This window comes from Mastomys coucha, unplaced genomic scaffold, assembly GCF_008632895.1.
Source record: "Mastomys coucha isolate ucsf_1 unplaced genomic scaffold, UCSF_Mcou_1 pScaffold22, whole genome shotgun sequence".
Classification (NCBI taxonomy): domain Eukaryota; kingdom Metazoa; phylum Chordata; class Mammalia; order Rodentia; family Muridae; genus Mastomys; species Mastomys coucha.
The window spans coordinates 7,543,121-7,555,622 of NW_022196905.1; the positions used below are offsets into that span (position 1 = coordinate 7,543,121).

General features: G+C 39.6%; 1 protein-coding gene across 2 annotated transcripts in view; it reads left to right on the forward strand.

Annotated features, from left to right (window-relative positions):
- Rel (REL proto-oncogene, NF-kB subunit) overlaps positions 1-12,502 on the forward strand; it is a 35,381-nt gene extending 22,879 nt beyond the window's left edge. The window contains exons 5-10 of one of the 2 annotated variants that reach the window (XM_031339023.1): positions 428-568; positions 3,592-3,696; positions 3,800-4,012; positions 4,808-4,876; positions 5,006-5,074; positions 6,312-12,502. In XM_031339023.1, the coding sequence (XP_031194883.1) occupies positions 428-568; positions 3,592-3,696; positions 3,800-4,012; positions 4,808-4,876; positions 5,006-5,074; positions 6,312-7,057 (1,343 nt within the window). In that variant the 3' untranslated portion in view covers positions 7,058-12,502. Of the gene's footprint in view, positions 1-427; positions 569-3,591; positions 3,697-3,799; positions 4,013-4,807; positions 4,877-5,005; positions 5,075-6,284 lie in introns of both variants that reach the window. The other variant, XM_031339022.1, reaches the window with a different exon arrangement.

Sequence of the window (12,502 nt, forward strand, 5' to 3'; positions counted from 1 at the left end):
ACAGGGATGATGGTGATTTTTGCTATATGTAGAAGGTAATTACAGACTGGGCCAAGTACTATCTTAAATGAAGAATGACTATTTCCCATTGTCTATAACTTGTATCCATATTTAAGATTTTTGGTTTATGGTAGTCAGTTTATGATTCTACCCTTAATTTCCTGGTCGCTGGTATGGTCTCTCCCTGAGCACTGCTACAGTTTATCATATACTGTTAAATAGTAACTGCATAATAATGAAAACTATTCTTGAGATTGAACATGATCTTGGTTTTCTGCAGACATAGGTGCACTTGAGGTTATTGGTGAGGTATGGTTGTTGGAGGTTGTAGATGTATGGGCAGAGAGAAAGATAGCAGGATTTTAGTGTTATGTAAAGTATTAGTATTATGTGTTCTACATCCTAAACCTGAGATTGTACTGTTCAGTCCCTGAACAGCAGCTGCTGGACATTGAAGACTGTGACCTCAATGTGGTGAGGCTGTGCTTTCAAGTTTTCCTTCCCGATGAACATGGTAACTTCACAGCCGCTCTGCCTCCCATTGTTTCTAACCCAATTTATGACAACCGTAAGTGCTTTAATTTTCTTATGTCTGTACTTTTAGCTTGTTTCATTTCCTTAATTGCTAAAAAATTTAAAGGATTTTTGTAATTTGTAAAGGAGTATGTTAGGTGGGATTGGTGGTTTGCGCATATAGTTCTAGCAATCAGAAGGCTGAGGCAGGAATATAAAGTTTGAAGGCATTATGGGCTACACATTGAGACCTTGTCTCAAGAAGTAAAAAGAAGCCAGGTGTGGTGGTGTATATCTTTAATCCCAGTACTTGGAGACAGAGATAGGCAGATCTCTGGGGGTTCAAGGCCATCCTGGTCTACACTGTGATTTCCAGGATTACATAAAGAAATCCTGTCTCAAACAAAAAACAAACAAACAAATAAAGCAGTGTTCATTACAGAAAAAACCATCAAGCCTATATACATATGTAAGAAGAAAGAGCAAATTACCATTAGTCTCCTCCTAAATGGCCACTGTCCTCAAGCATACAGTACAGTCCCTTTGAACAAGCACAGATACCACCATCTTCCTCAGCACCCCTATTCATCCACTAAGTTTGGCAACTTTGAAAAAAAGCATCAATGATCTTTTAAAAACCTTTTTTTTCAAGCCGGTGCATGCCTATAATAATAGTACTTGGGAAGTCAAAGGAGGCAGATCAGGAGTTAAGTTTTCCTTTACTGTGCTTAAAAATGGGGGTTCAAGACCCTACTGTGTCACATGAGATCCTTTCCTCAATAGATAGAGAAAAATAAAATCCCAAAATTTTTCTCTCAGCAATGTATCTTGAACCTTTTCCAATCACAATTTTTCTTTTTAAACACTGCTGGCAATTCAACCAGGACATTGTACAGAGCTATATCCAAACCCCACTTAGGTTTCCAGTAACTGAATATTTCCTTTTTTCCTTTCTTTCTTCCTTCCTTCCTTCCTTCCTTTGTTCCTTTCTTCCTTCCTTCCTCCCTCCCTCCCTCCTTCCCTCCCTGCTATCTTTCTTTCCCTTTCTTTCTTCCTTTCTTTCTTTCTTTCTTTCTTTCTTTCTTTCTTTCTTTCTTTCTTTCTTTCTTTGTGTTGCTTTATACTTTTTTCTATTCTTTTTTTTTTTCAAGAAAGGGTTTCTCTGTGTATCAGTCCTGGTTGTCCTAAACTCACACTGTATACCAGGTGGGCCTTGAACTCACAGATATCCACCTGCCTCTACTTCTGCCTCTGCCTCCCAAGTGCTGATATTAAAGACCAGTGGCACCTTGTTCAGAAGCATATTTTTATATGGCTATATATTAAATTTAAGAAATCATTAAGATGACATTTAAGAATCATATTTAAGAATATATTTGGTTTGTTTCCTTTTGTAAGCAAATTATACCAAAGTAAATATATTTTTGTGTGCATTTTAAAGACAACTATCTATTGATCATGTATCTGTCTATTTACATGTGTGTGTGCTCATATATCTGTGGTCAGAAGACAACTTACAGGACTTGGTTCTGTCCTTTCATCATGTGTTTCCCTGAGATCAAACTCAAGTTGTCAGGTTTGGCAACAGGTACCTGTACCTCCTTAACTATGTGACTGGCTCCTGAGTGTTTATCTCTTATGCATTTATTTTTAAAAGGATAACTTGACAAACACCTACATCAAAAGATATAGAAGTTTATTTTAAAAGATTTTAAAACTTTCCTCCAAAATATTTTGTGTATACATACACATTCACCAGTAGTGTATGCCTGATTTGCATGTAGAGTACTGGACCATAGGAGTTTAGAGGTAGATTATTCTCATCAGAGAGCCTTGGGTAGCTTTAAGAACTATCATAATAATATTTGGCAGATAAATGAAAACCTCATTGCCATAGGGATACAGCCAGTGATATAAAAAGACTAGTTTAGTCACAGTGTGCCTTTATCAAGAAATGGGAAGAAGAGGCGAGAATTGCTCAAGTTCAAAGGCCAGCTAGCCTGGTGTACATAGCTGCGAGCAACAAAGAGACTGTCTCAAAAGACATGGAACTTGAGGACTGGCAAGCACCTGAAATTGTCCTCTGACCTCCACACACATGCTGTGACACATACTCTCCTGTGCTCACACATAACTACACTCAGACATACCTCAACATAGCTATAATACACAGAGAAATATTTAGTTTCCTGTAGCTATACATTAAAATTTTATCTATTCTCTAAATTATTTTCTTCCCCCTTGTACTTGTACTGGCTAGTTTTTTGGGTTTTTTGGTTTTTTTGTTTTTTGGTTTTTTGTTTCTTTTGGTTTTTTGAGACAGGGTTTCTCTGTATAGCCCTGGCTGTCCTGGAACTCACTCTGTAGACCAGGCTGGTCTCAAACTCAGAAATCCGCCTACCTCTGTCTCCCAAGTGCTGGGATTAAAGGCGTGTGCCACCACTGCCCAGCTGTGCTGGCTAGTTTTATGTAAACTTGACACAAACTAGAGTCATCAGAGAGGGAACCTCAGTTGAGAAACTGTCCTGGGAAGACCTGTGTCTAGGAAAGCCTGTGGGGCATGTTCTTAATTAGTGATTCACAGGGGAGGGCCAAGCCCATTGTGGGTGGGGCCAACCCTGGGCTGGTAGTTCTGGGTTCTGTAATAAAACAGGCTGAACAAGCCATGAAGAGCACCCCACTGAACAGCACCCCTCCAGGGCCTCTGAATCAGTTCCTGCCTCCAGGTTCCTGGCCTCACTGCTTTTTTTTTCTTTTGATTTATTTATTTTATTTATATGAGTACATGGTTGCTCTCTTCAGACACACCAGAAGAATCATCCTATTACAGATGGTTGTGAACCATCATGCGGTCGCTGGGAATTGAACTCAGAACCTCTGGAAGAGCAGTGCTCTTAACACACTGAGCCACTTCTCCAATCCACCCTTGCTGCTTTTGATGATGAACTGTTACATGGAACTATGAGTGAAACAACCCTTTCCTCCTCAAGCTGCTTTTGGTCTTGGTGTTTCATCACAACAGCTAACATTAACTAAGACAATGCAGACACCCATTTTTTTTTAATCCTTTGCATTTAGGTGCCCCAAATACTGCAGAATTAAGGATCTGTCGTGTGAACAAGAACTGTGGAAGTGTCAGGGGAGGAGATGAGATATTTCTACTTTGTGACAAAGTTCAGAAAGGTATTTATCAGTTTTGTTTAATTGAAGTAGTAATATATATTTGATTAATACATGTATTTTACTCTGTTTCCCCATTGTTATTCTTTGGCATCTTATTCACTAGATGATATAGAAGTTCGTTTTGTGTTGAATGACTGGGAAGCCAAAGGTGTTTTTTCACAAGCTGATGTACACCGCCAAGTAGCCATTGTTTTCAAGACTCCTCCATATTGCAAAGCTATACTGGAGCCTGTGACAGTGAAAATGCAGCTGCGGAGGCCTTCTGACCAGGAAGTGAGTGAGTCTATGGATTTCAGATACCTGCCAGATGAAAAAGGTATGGCAAGTTGTGTGTGTGTGTGTGTGTGTGTGTGTGTGTGTGTGTGTGTGTGTACTAGAAACAGCCTCATGTATTCCATGCTGTCTTTGAACTCCCTATTTAGCTACAGATGAATCTTAACGGATCATGAGGATCACAGCAGCGTGCCTTGTGCTCTCTCTGCTGCCTTGTTAAATGTGGTGCTAGAAATTGGATTTAGGCTTTTATGTACACTAGCAAGTGCCGAGCTGACGGAGTTACAGGCTCTGCTGAAGACTAGATCATCTTAAGCTGACCATGCTTGTCATATTGTAAAATAAATATTTGAGTGAAGTTTTATATATTCAGAATCTATTATTTTCCCCTAGAAGTTTTCAGTTGTGTGTTTTTTTTGTTTCATTTGTTTTTTCTTTTCTTATACTCTTTGCATTTCTTAGGAGAGTTTGAGTAATATTAGAGTTCTTGAACTGTTAGATTGTATTTTCTATCTATATATGTATTTTTGAATTTATTTTTTGTCCTTTTTGTACCCTTTTATAGGTGGGAAATTTGTTAATTATAAAGTTGTTATTTTGGTCCATTGCGTTAGTTCATGTTGACTTATAGGTGTTTTTAGAGTGAAAATGACGACTTTAAGCTTTTTAAAATTAAAACTAAAGTGTCCTTTATAACTGATATTGGATATACTGTATAATAACATACTTCCAGGCCTGTATTGTTCACATATGTTCCATATGTTGACAGAATACTTGCTCATGGTGGAGGAGGGAGAAGCCCACCACTTACTGTTTTCCCGCTTTCTCTTTTAATCAGATGCATATGGCAATAAGTCAAAGAAACAAAAAACAACTCTAATTTTTCAGAAACTGCTGCAAGATTGTGGTAAGAATATTTTGGATTGAGTTATATTTAAGTAAATGTGTTTTATTTGCTTTACTCTGTTTTAAAATTTTTTAAGTGATAAACTATTTTTCAAATTACATTTAATAATAGAAAAATTTATCATACCAGGTCACTTTACTGAGAAACCAAGAACTGTCCCTGTAGGATCAATTGGAGAAGGAAGATTCATCAAAAAAGGTATTTTATTCCTATAAAACACCATTAGTCCACTTTTTAGGAATAACTGCTTTTTAAATCTCTTTCTTTCCTCTAATCCCCCACACTCTCACTATTGAGTACAGCTAGACTGTGCTTCTGCAGGTTGCATTGGAACTGATTATATTTTGGGGATTTTATTGTTCAAGAAATTACATTTTGTTCACACACTGGTGCTTTTACTAATTTGAGTGTGTCACCAAGTAAGAAATGGCATAGTGTGGTAGGCACCTGTTTATAACTGTTTGCACTTTTACATGGCTGTAGCCCTTGGTTGTGTGTTGTCCCTCACAGCCATTTTAAAATGGTGCTAGGTTAGGACTTCAGGCATGCTGACCACCTGCTGTCATGCCCAGCCCCAGGCCAGACCTAGTGTCTCCTCTCTCTTCTGCTGCAACAACAGAGCTGGACAGTTCCACAGAGCCTGTTCCCCACACAAACCTTAAAACCATCTGGCCTTTTAGAGAGGATATTTTGTAATCCCCTAAAAATTCTCTATCTTGTATCCTTAAATTGGTAAGTACTAAGTAGTCCTGATTTTTATGGTACTTGTATAATATGTAAATAAATGTAGGCATTTTCCCTCAATTTTCTGTGATTGGGGAATTTTGTGAGACTTTAGGTCATGTCTTAAGTCTTTTTGGTTTTTTGAGACAGGGTTTCTCTGTGTAGCCCTGGCTGTCCTGGAACTCACTCTGTAGACCAGGCTGGCCTCGAACTCAGAAATCCGCCTGCCTCTGCCTCCCATGTGCTGGGATTAAAGGCGTGCGCCACCACCGCCCGGCTGATGTCTTAAGTCTTAAAAGCTATGTGCAGTTGCCAGTCCTCTGTCTTCCCATTCTCCCTAAAAGCAGAGACTATAAGATGATTTTGGCTATTAGGTACCTGTTCATTGAAATTCTAATACTTAAAAATGTACCTATATGGCACAAGAAGCTGGATTTTCATATTTAACCGGTAGAAAATTATATATGCCAAAATAACTTTGAAAACACTTCCATATAATTACATAACCATTTGCATGTTACGGAATTTCATTTTGAATTCAAGTAATAATTTTATGCTTTAATTTATTTGAAATGAGTCAATTCCCTAGGAAGTTTTTAGTATGTTTTTATAATTTTAATTCAGAAATAATGCTTTATATCAGTTTGTTCATCTTACTATGTAAAATATATTTCTTCTTCTACAGAATCAAACTTGTTTTCTCATGGTACAGTTTTACCAGAAATGCCCAGGGCTTCAGGAGTTCCAGGGCAAGCTGAACCCTACTATTCTCCATCGGGGTCCATCTCAAGTGGATTGTCACATCACACACCAGCCATATCCTCAGTGGCCCATCAGCCTCCAAGCTGGTCACCAGTGACGCACCCCACCTCACACCCAGTCAGCACTAATACTCTGAGTGGTTTCTCTGCGGGAACACTTCCCTCTAATTCACAAAGTATCCTCCCATTCCTAGACGCACCTGGCGTGAGCGACCTAAGTGCTTCTAATGCGTGCCTTTATACTGATGGCCTAGCTAGAATGGAAACGCCATCCATGTCACCAACTGACTTATACAGCATCTCTGATGTCGACATGCTATCTACTCGGCCTGTGAGTGTGATGACACCCAACACTGATGGCATGGGGGATACTGACAACCCAAGACTTGTGAGCATCAATCTCGAAAACCCCGCAGTTAATGCCAGGTTAGACCCAAGAGACCCAAGACAACTACATCAGATGTCCCCTGCCAGTATGTCAGTGGGCACCAGTTCCAGTTCTGGTTTTGTTTCACAATCAGATGCATTTGATAGATCAAACTTCAGTTGTGTAGATAATGGCCTGATGAATGAGCCTGGACTATCAAATGATGCAAACAATCCTAACTTTATTCAGAGCAGTCAATATTCAAGTATTGATACTCTGCAAAATGAGCAACTGAGTGATTCCTTTGCATATGGTTTTTTCAAAATATGAGTTGTAGGACTTAAATAGGTATATAGAGTAGTAAGAGAAAGTTCAGAAGTCAAAACTTTAAAAGCCGCTACTGTTTCTTACTTTGAAAGATATGCCTAAAGTCCATATGCTTGATGTGAGTTGTTTTCCTGTATTTTCCCAAGACAAACTATGTGTCTTTTATAATGTATTAGTTAAATGATATTTGCTTTCAAGCAGATTTAAGGTAAAACATGTAATGGCTATGCCATTGGGAAATAAACTCATTATTGTTGTTGAGGCCCATAGGCCAAAGTGACCCCTAAGGGGTTTTCTGAGGTTTCTTGGTATTTTTAGTGTGTGTGTGTGTGTGTGTGTGTGTGTGTGTTTGTGTGTGTGTGTTAAAGTAAGCTTTCAAGACATGAAAGGTTTTTTTTCTATTATTTAGACTTTTATCTTTAAAGTTACATGTGAAATTAGCTTGATATCTATATTTTCAAGAAAAAGTTTTCTTGAGCCTTTTGTTTTTAGATGTTCTCACTCAGTTTGATCTCATAAAGCCTGTCTACTTCTCTATAAAGAATCTAACCAGGTATTCCGGACTCATGTCTGTAATCTCCCTACTTGAGATTGTAAGTTCAAAACCTGCTGAACTACATAGTAAGTACAATACCAGCTTGGGCAGCTTATGGAAATCTTGTCTCAAAAACAGAAAAGACCAAGGATGTAGCTCAGTGGTGGAGTTTGCCTAACATTCGCAAGGCCCTGTGTTCAGCCCTGTGTAGAAGAAAACAAAATAACAAGTCTGTTTTAGCTCAATATATCCATACAGAGCTTCCAGACTTGTGTCTTCTTCAGCCTTCCCCACTCTGTATGTCGTCATGCCATGCTTCCCGTTGCCAAGCCAAACCCCATGGTGGACCTTTATTCTTCCTTTACCTCCCACATCTGTCTAGCCCATCATCAAACCCAGAAGGCCATTTCCTCAGTGTGCATCCAAGCCCACCATCTCCTTTGAACTTTTGTTTGAGACAGGCTGGCCTCAGACCTGCTATGTAGCCAAAGATGCCTTCAACCTTCAGATGCTCCTGCTCTGTCTCTGGGGTGTTGGGATTACTAGTGCATCCCCACACTGGGTTTGTGTGGTGCTAGGGATCAAAGACAGGTCTCTACTGGGAGAGGTCTTCTCACAGTTGAGCTATCTGCTCAGCTCCGACTAACCACAGGCATTTTGTGTTAGTGACACTGATAAGCCCAGCTACAGCTGTTAGAAAGCTCAACAGATGTTACTCACACATTGACTTATTTCACAAGGTGAACTAAGTATGTCTACATCTACGTTTAGAGTATTTTCAGTTGATGTTTTACTTTCAGGTGCTACTCACAGATCACATCATTCAGTTTATACCTTACAATGCGTTTAGCAACATGTTTTTCCTTTCTCTCTGGCTGCATTTGTATTGCACGTGGTTTTGAGAGAATTGGCCTTCTTTTCCAGATTCCACTTGTGCACGACATCTCTCCTCCTGTTCCCAGTAGCCTCATATCACCAGTTTAGTTGTTGCTTTCTTTGTATAAACAGAATAAGTATCTTCTTGAGCTTAAAAGGAAAGATTGAAAAATATTCCCTTCAAATACCAAGAACCCTTCCCCCACCACGCCCTGTCCTTCCCGCATCTTTACCTGTAAAACACCATGCCTCTTCTGTCTTCCCACCTCTCCCTCTCTCCTTCACCTTCCATGTCTGTCTTTGGTTTCCCCCGTTGCTTGTCTTCTTATCAGCCTTTACCCTCCTTGTCTGTGCTGTCCACAGCCTGTTACCTCCTGATGGACAGGCTCCCCGTGGGGCTGTGCTGTCTGCACTCTCCTCAGCACCGAAGCTTCTCCTGCTTTGGGATGCTCATGGTGAGAAGCTGCCTGCCCTCAGCTCTGTTTCCCCCATGGCATTACTGCTGTCACAGGGATAATTTATTAGAGACCTCAAAGTCATATCTGATTGTCCTCCAGCCATACATTGTCCTTTTGTGTCTGCCTACTCAGTGCCATGCATCTGCCCCTTCTGTTACTGGAAATCTTCATTCTTTTTCTTCAGTGAATATCTTTTCCATATTAAACATATGGAAAATGTTTTTTAATACCGTATTCCACTTATACTTTGTAGTTGGAATGTGTTGAATTTATTCCCACAGGTGTCTGTATATGTAACCTATTCTGCCTCTGCTCCCAACACTTAGCTTTTAACAGCAGGCTTCTCTGCAAGGCTTGGTCCTGCTGCCACAGCTGAAAGGTGCAGCTCTGTGTGCTCCTGTATTATAGCCCTTCAGTGGATGGTAGTCAGCTCTGGCCTAACTGGTGCTGAATAAATCGTAGCTATTTGTTAGAAAAGGGGGATAATTATAAAATCATATTTGAGGATATAGTTTTTAATGGGAAAGGTGCTTCCCTCTGCAGGGAAAGTAATGATGCCATGATAACCTGTCGTGTGAGACATGCTTCTCTCCTGGTGAACTGCTGCTGCTCTTCCTCCTCCTCTTCCTCCTTCCCCTCCTCTTCTTGCCCCTCCTCTTCCTCCTTCCTCTTTCAAAAAATATGCAAACACTGGTACATAGCTTCGTGGTAGAGCATGACCCTGTGTTTGGTACCCAGAATTGCAACTACAACTACAACAAAATTATAAAACAGAAGTGAGGCTCTTTGATACCCAAAGCAGTTCTCTTGGAAATCGTAGTACCAGCAATATAGTATCAGGTAGAAATCCTGCCTCTGTATAGCAAGTTATATCCCAAATATCCCAGTGGTACCCCTTGATAATTTACTATGCACAGATATGGCAGTAGCCTGTATTCATGTAATCCATATGACGTTTTTGTAACTGTATATTGTATAATGTACCATGTTCCATGTAGAAAATAAGAGGGGAATGGTATTCAACTTTTGTTCTCAAAGATGTTTCTTTTCTTATGAGGAATCACACATATAGTCAACTACATAAATATGAACAAACTTTAAGGTATAATTTGAAGAATTTTTGATTATGTAAAAACTATGCAACTACTATGCTTGGGACCCCAGAAGTTCTCCACACCTCCAAACCTCTGTTCTGATTTTGGTCACCTATCTTTTTCATTTGCTAATTAGTTCTCCATTTGGAAAACCTTAGTGTAGAGTAACTGGGTTGTCAGTTTCTTACTATGCTTTGTCATGTTTCCACAGCCTCAGAAAAACTATATTTTCATGGTTAGACTCAAAATTGGTGATCCAGGTTGTCTAATTGTACCAAATCAAATTTTAATCATAAGTTGGTATACTGAAAATTTACCATAAGCTGTCAGACAGCATGAAACAAGATAAAGAAGAGAGACTGATTTTAGTCAGTTAGCCTAAATGGGCCTGCTGGTCCTCAGACACTTAGGCAGAAGATAACCAGTTCAAGGCCTGCATGGTCTGCAGAGTGAGTTCAAGGGAACAACTTTGTGAGCTCCTATCTCAAAATATAAATTGAAAAACAGGGGGTCCTGAGATATAGTTCAGTGATAGAGCACCTAGCGTGTATAGCTGAAGACGCAGTGCCCACTCCCAGAGAGCTAAAAACCTGGCCTTCCTACTTCTTCCCAGGATGTGTTTTGAGCTAAGTTATGCCTGAAAAGAAACACCGAGTTAAAGATAAATTAATAGCTGTGTTTTTCATGGACCCTGATTAGTCTATTATCCAAACATTCCTAGCCACTCGATACCCAGAGAGAAAAAAATCACAGGGTGGATAAACACTTTGGGAGACCTATGATGCAGACTTCTCTTTAGACTAATGGCTAAGTCCCCCCATATGGAGAAGTTCTTTTGGACCTTGCTCTCTCAGAGGACACTTTCTTATCAAGGGAAGTGTGTTACTGGCTTTACATTTGGAATTTTGTGACTTGATTTCTTTGTAGAAGTTGAGAGTCCTTGGGAATACTTTGATTCTTGTGACGCTGCCACTGCAGGGTTTTAGGTTTGTTGAGAGGTTGGATGTGCATGGAAGAGGACAGAATGAATGCCTTTGTGTCTATGAATGGAAAGGCCACGCTATTCTTGGAAGCCCAGCAGTGGGCTATAGGCATGAAGACGCCACCCATGTCTATCCAGTTTCATCCCTTGAATATTTAAGCTTGACATCATGGCAGATTTTAAACCTCAAGGTCAACAGTGGATGAGATCAAATCTCAAAAGTAATCAGATCTGATTGTTTTCATCTGGTTGTTTTCATGTATACAAAAGACTGAAAACCCAATCATGTCCTCACCATCTTTTGTCTTTTTGGTTGGTTTTGGGGAGGTTGGTCTTGTTTTGTTTTGTTTTGTTTTTTCCAAGCAGGGTTTTTCTGTGTTGCCCAGGCTGTCCTGGAACTCACAGAAGTCTACTTCTGCCTTTCAAACAACTTTAGGAATTTTGTTATTGTCATTCATTGTTGGTTTTGTTTGTTTGTTTGTTTGTTTTTTGGTTTGTTGTTGTTTGTAGCTTTCAGAACTTTAAAGAATCACAAACAAGCCAGGTGGCAGTCACACACTCCTTTAATCCCAGCATTCAGGGGGCAAAGGCAGGCAGATTTCTGTTAATTTGAGGCCAGCCTGGGCTACAGAGTGTCAGGCCAGCTGTGGATACACAGAGAAAACTTGTCTCAGAAAACAACAACAAGCCCAAAACCAAACCAAAACAACAACAAGAATCACAAACAAAATAAAAAGAAATGTTGATTCCTCAACAAATTGAGTTTTTTGCAGATATGTAATTTTTGGTAAAATACCAAATTTATCTTGGGTAATTTCTTCCTAAGCTTCTCTAACCAAAATGTAACTTCCCATGAGATGGAGTAAGATAAGCCTGGGGTACCTTGGGATAACTATGACTTCACTGATCTTAGTGAAGCAGCCATAGTGATACATCCTGTAGCTCCAACACTTGGAAGGCTGAGGCAGGAGGGATGCTTGAAGGTAGGAACTCAGGTCTCCGTGTTACCCACGGAGACCTCAGCCAGTCGGTCATCAGTCAGAGAACTTTAAAACACTGTTGGCTATGGTTAAAAGACTCCAATAAAACAGTGGAATCTTTGCTGTTGTTTTTGACCTTAAATTGAATACTGACCTGCCTCTCCCTTTTGAGTACTAGGATTGTAGGCATATGCCACCACTCCTCACCTAATGTAAAATATTTAGATTTCGGAGAGGAGGGGAACATCATGCTGGTATTGAACCCCCAGGGTCTCATACAAGTTAGGGTTGGTGTTAGTGCTCTACCACTAAGTTGTCTGCATTTGAAACTGTTTAAATGCTTAATGATGAGTAAGTTTCAAGGCTCTGGTGAAATTATATTTTTTAAGTTCTCAGTAGCACCTAAGAAGTTGAACTTTGTATGAACGTGCCTTTTATTATATAGCATATTGTGTTACTTTTGTAATATCTTTGTATACTGTGATTTTTTTCTTATTAATGTAATAAACCATTTTCTAAAAAT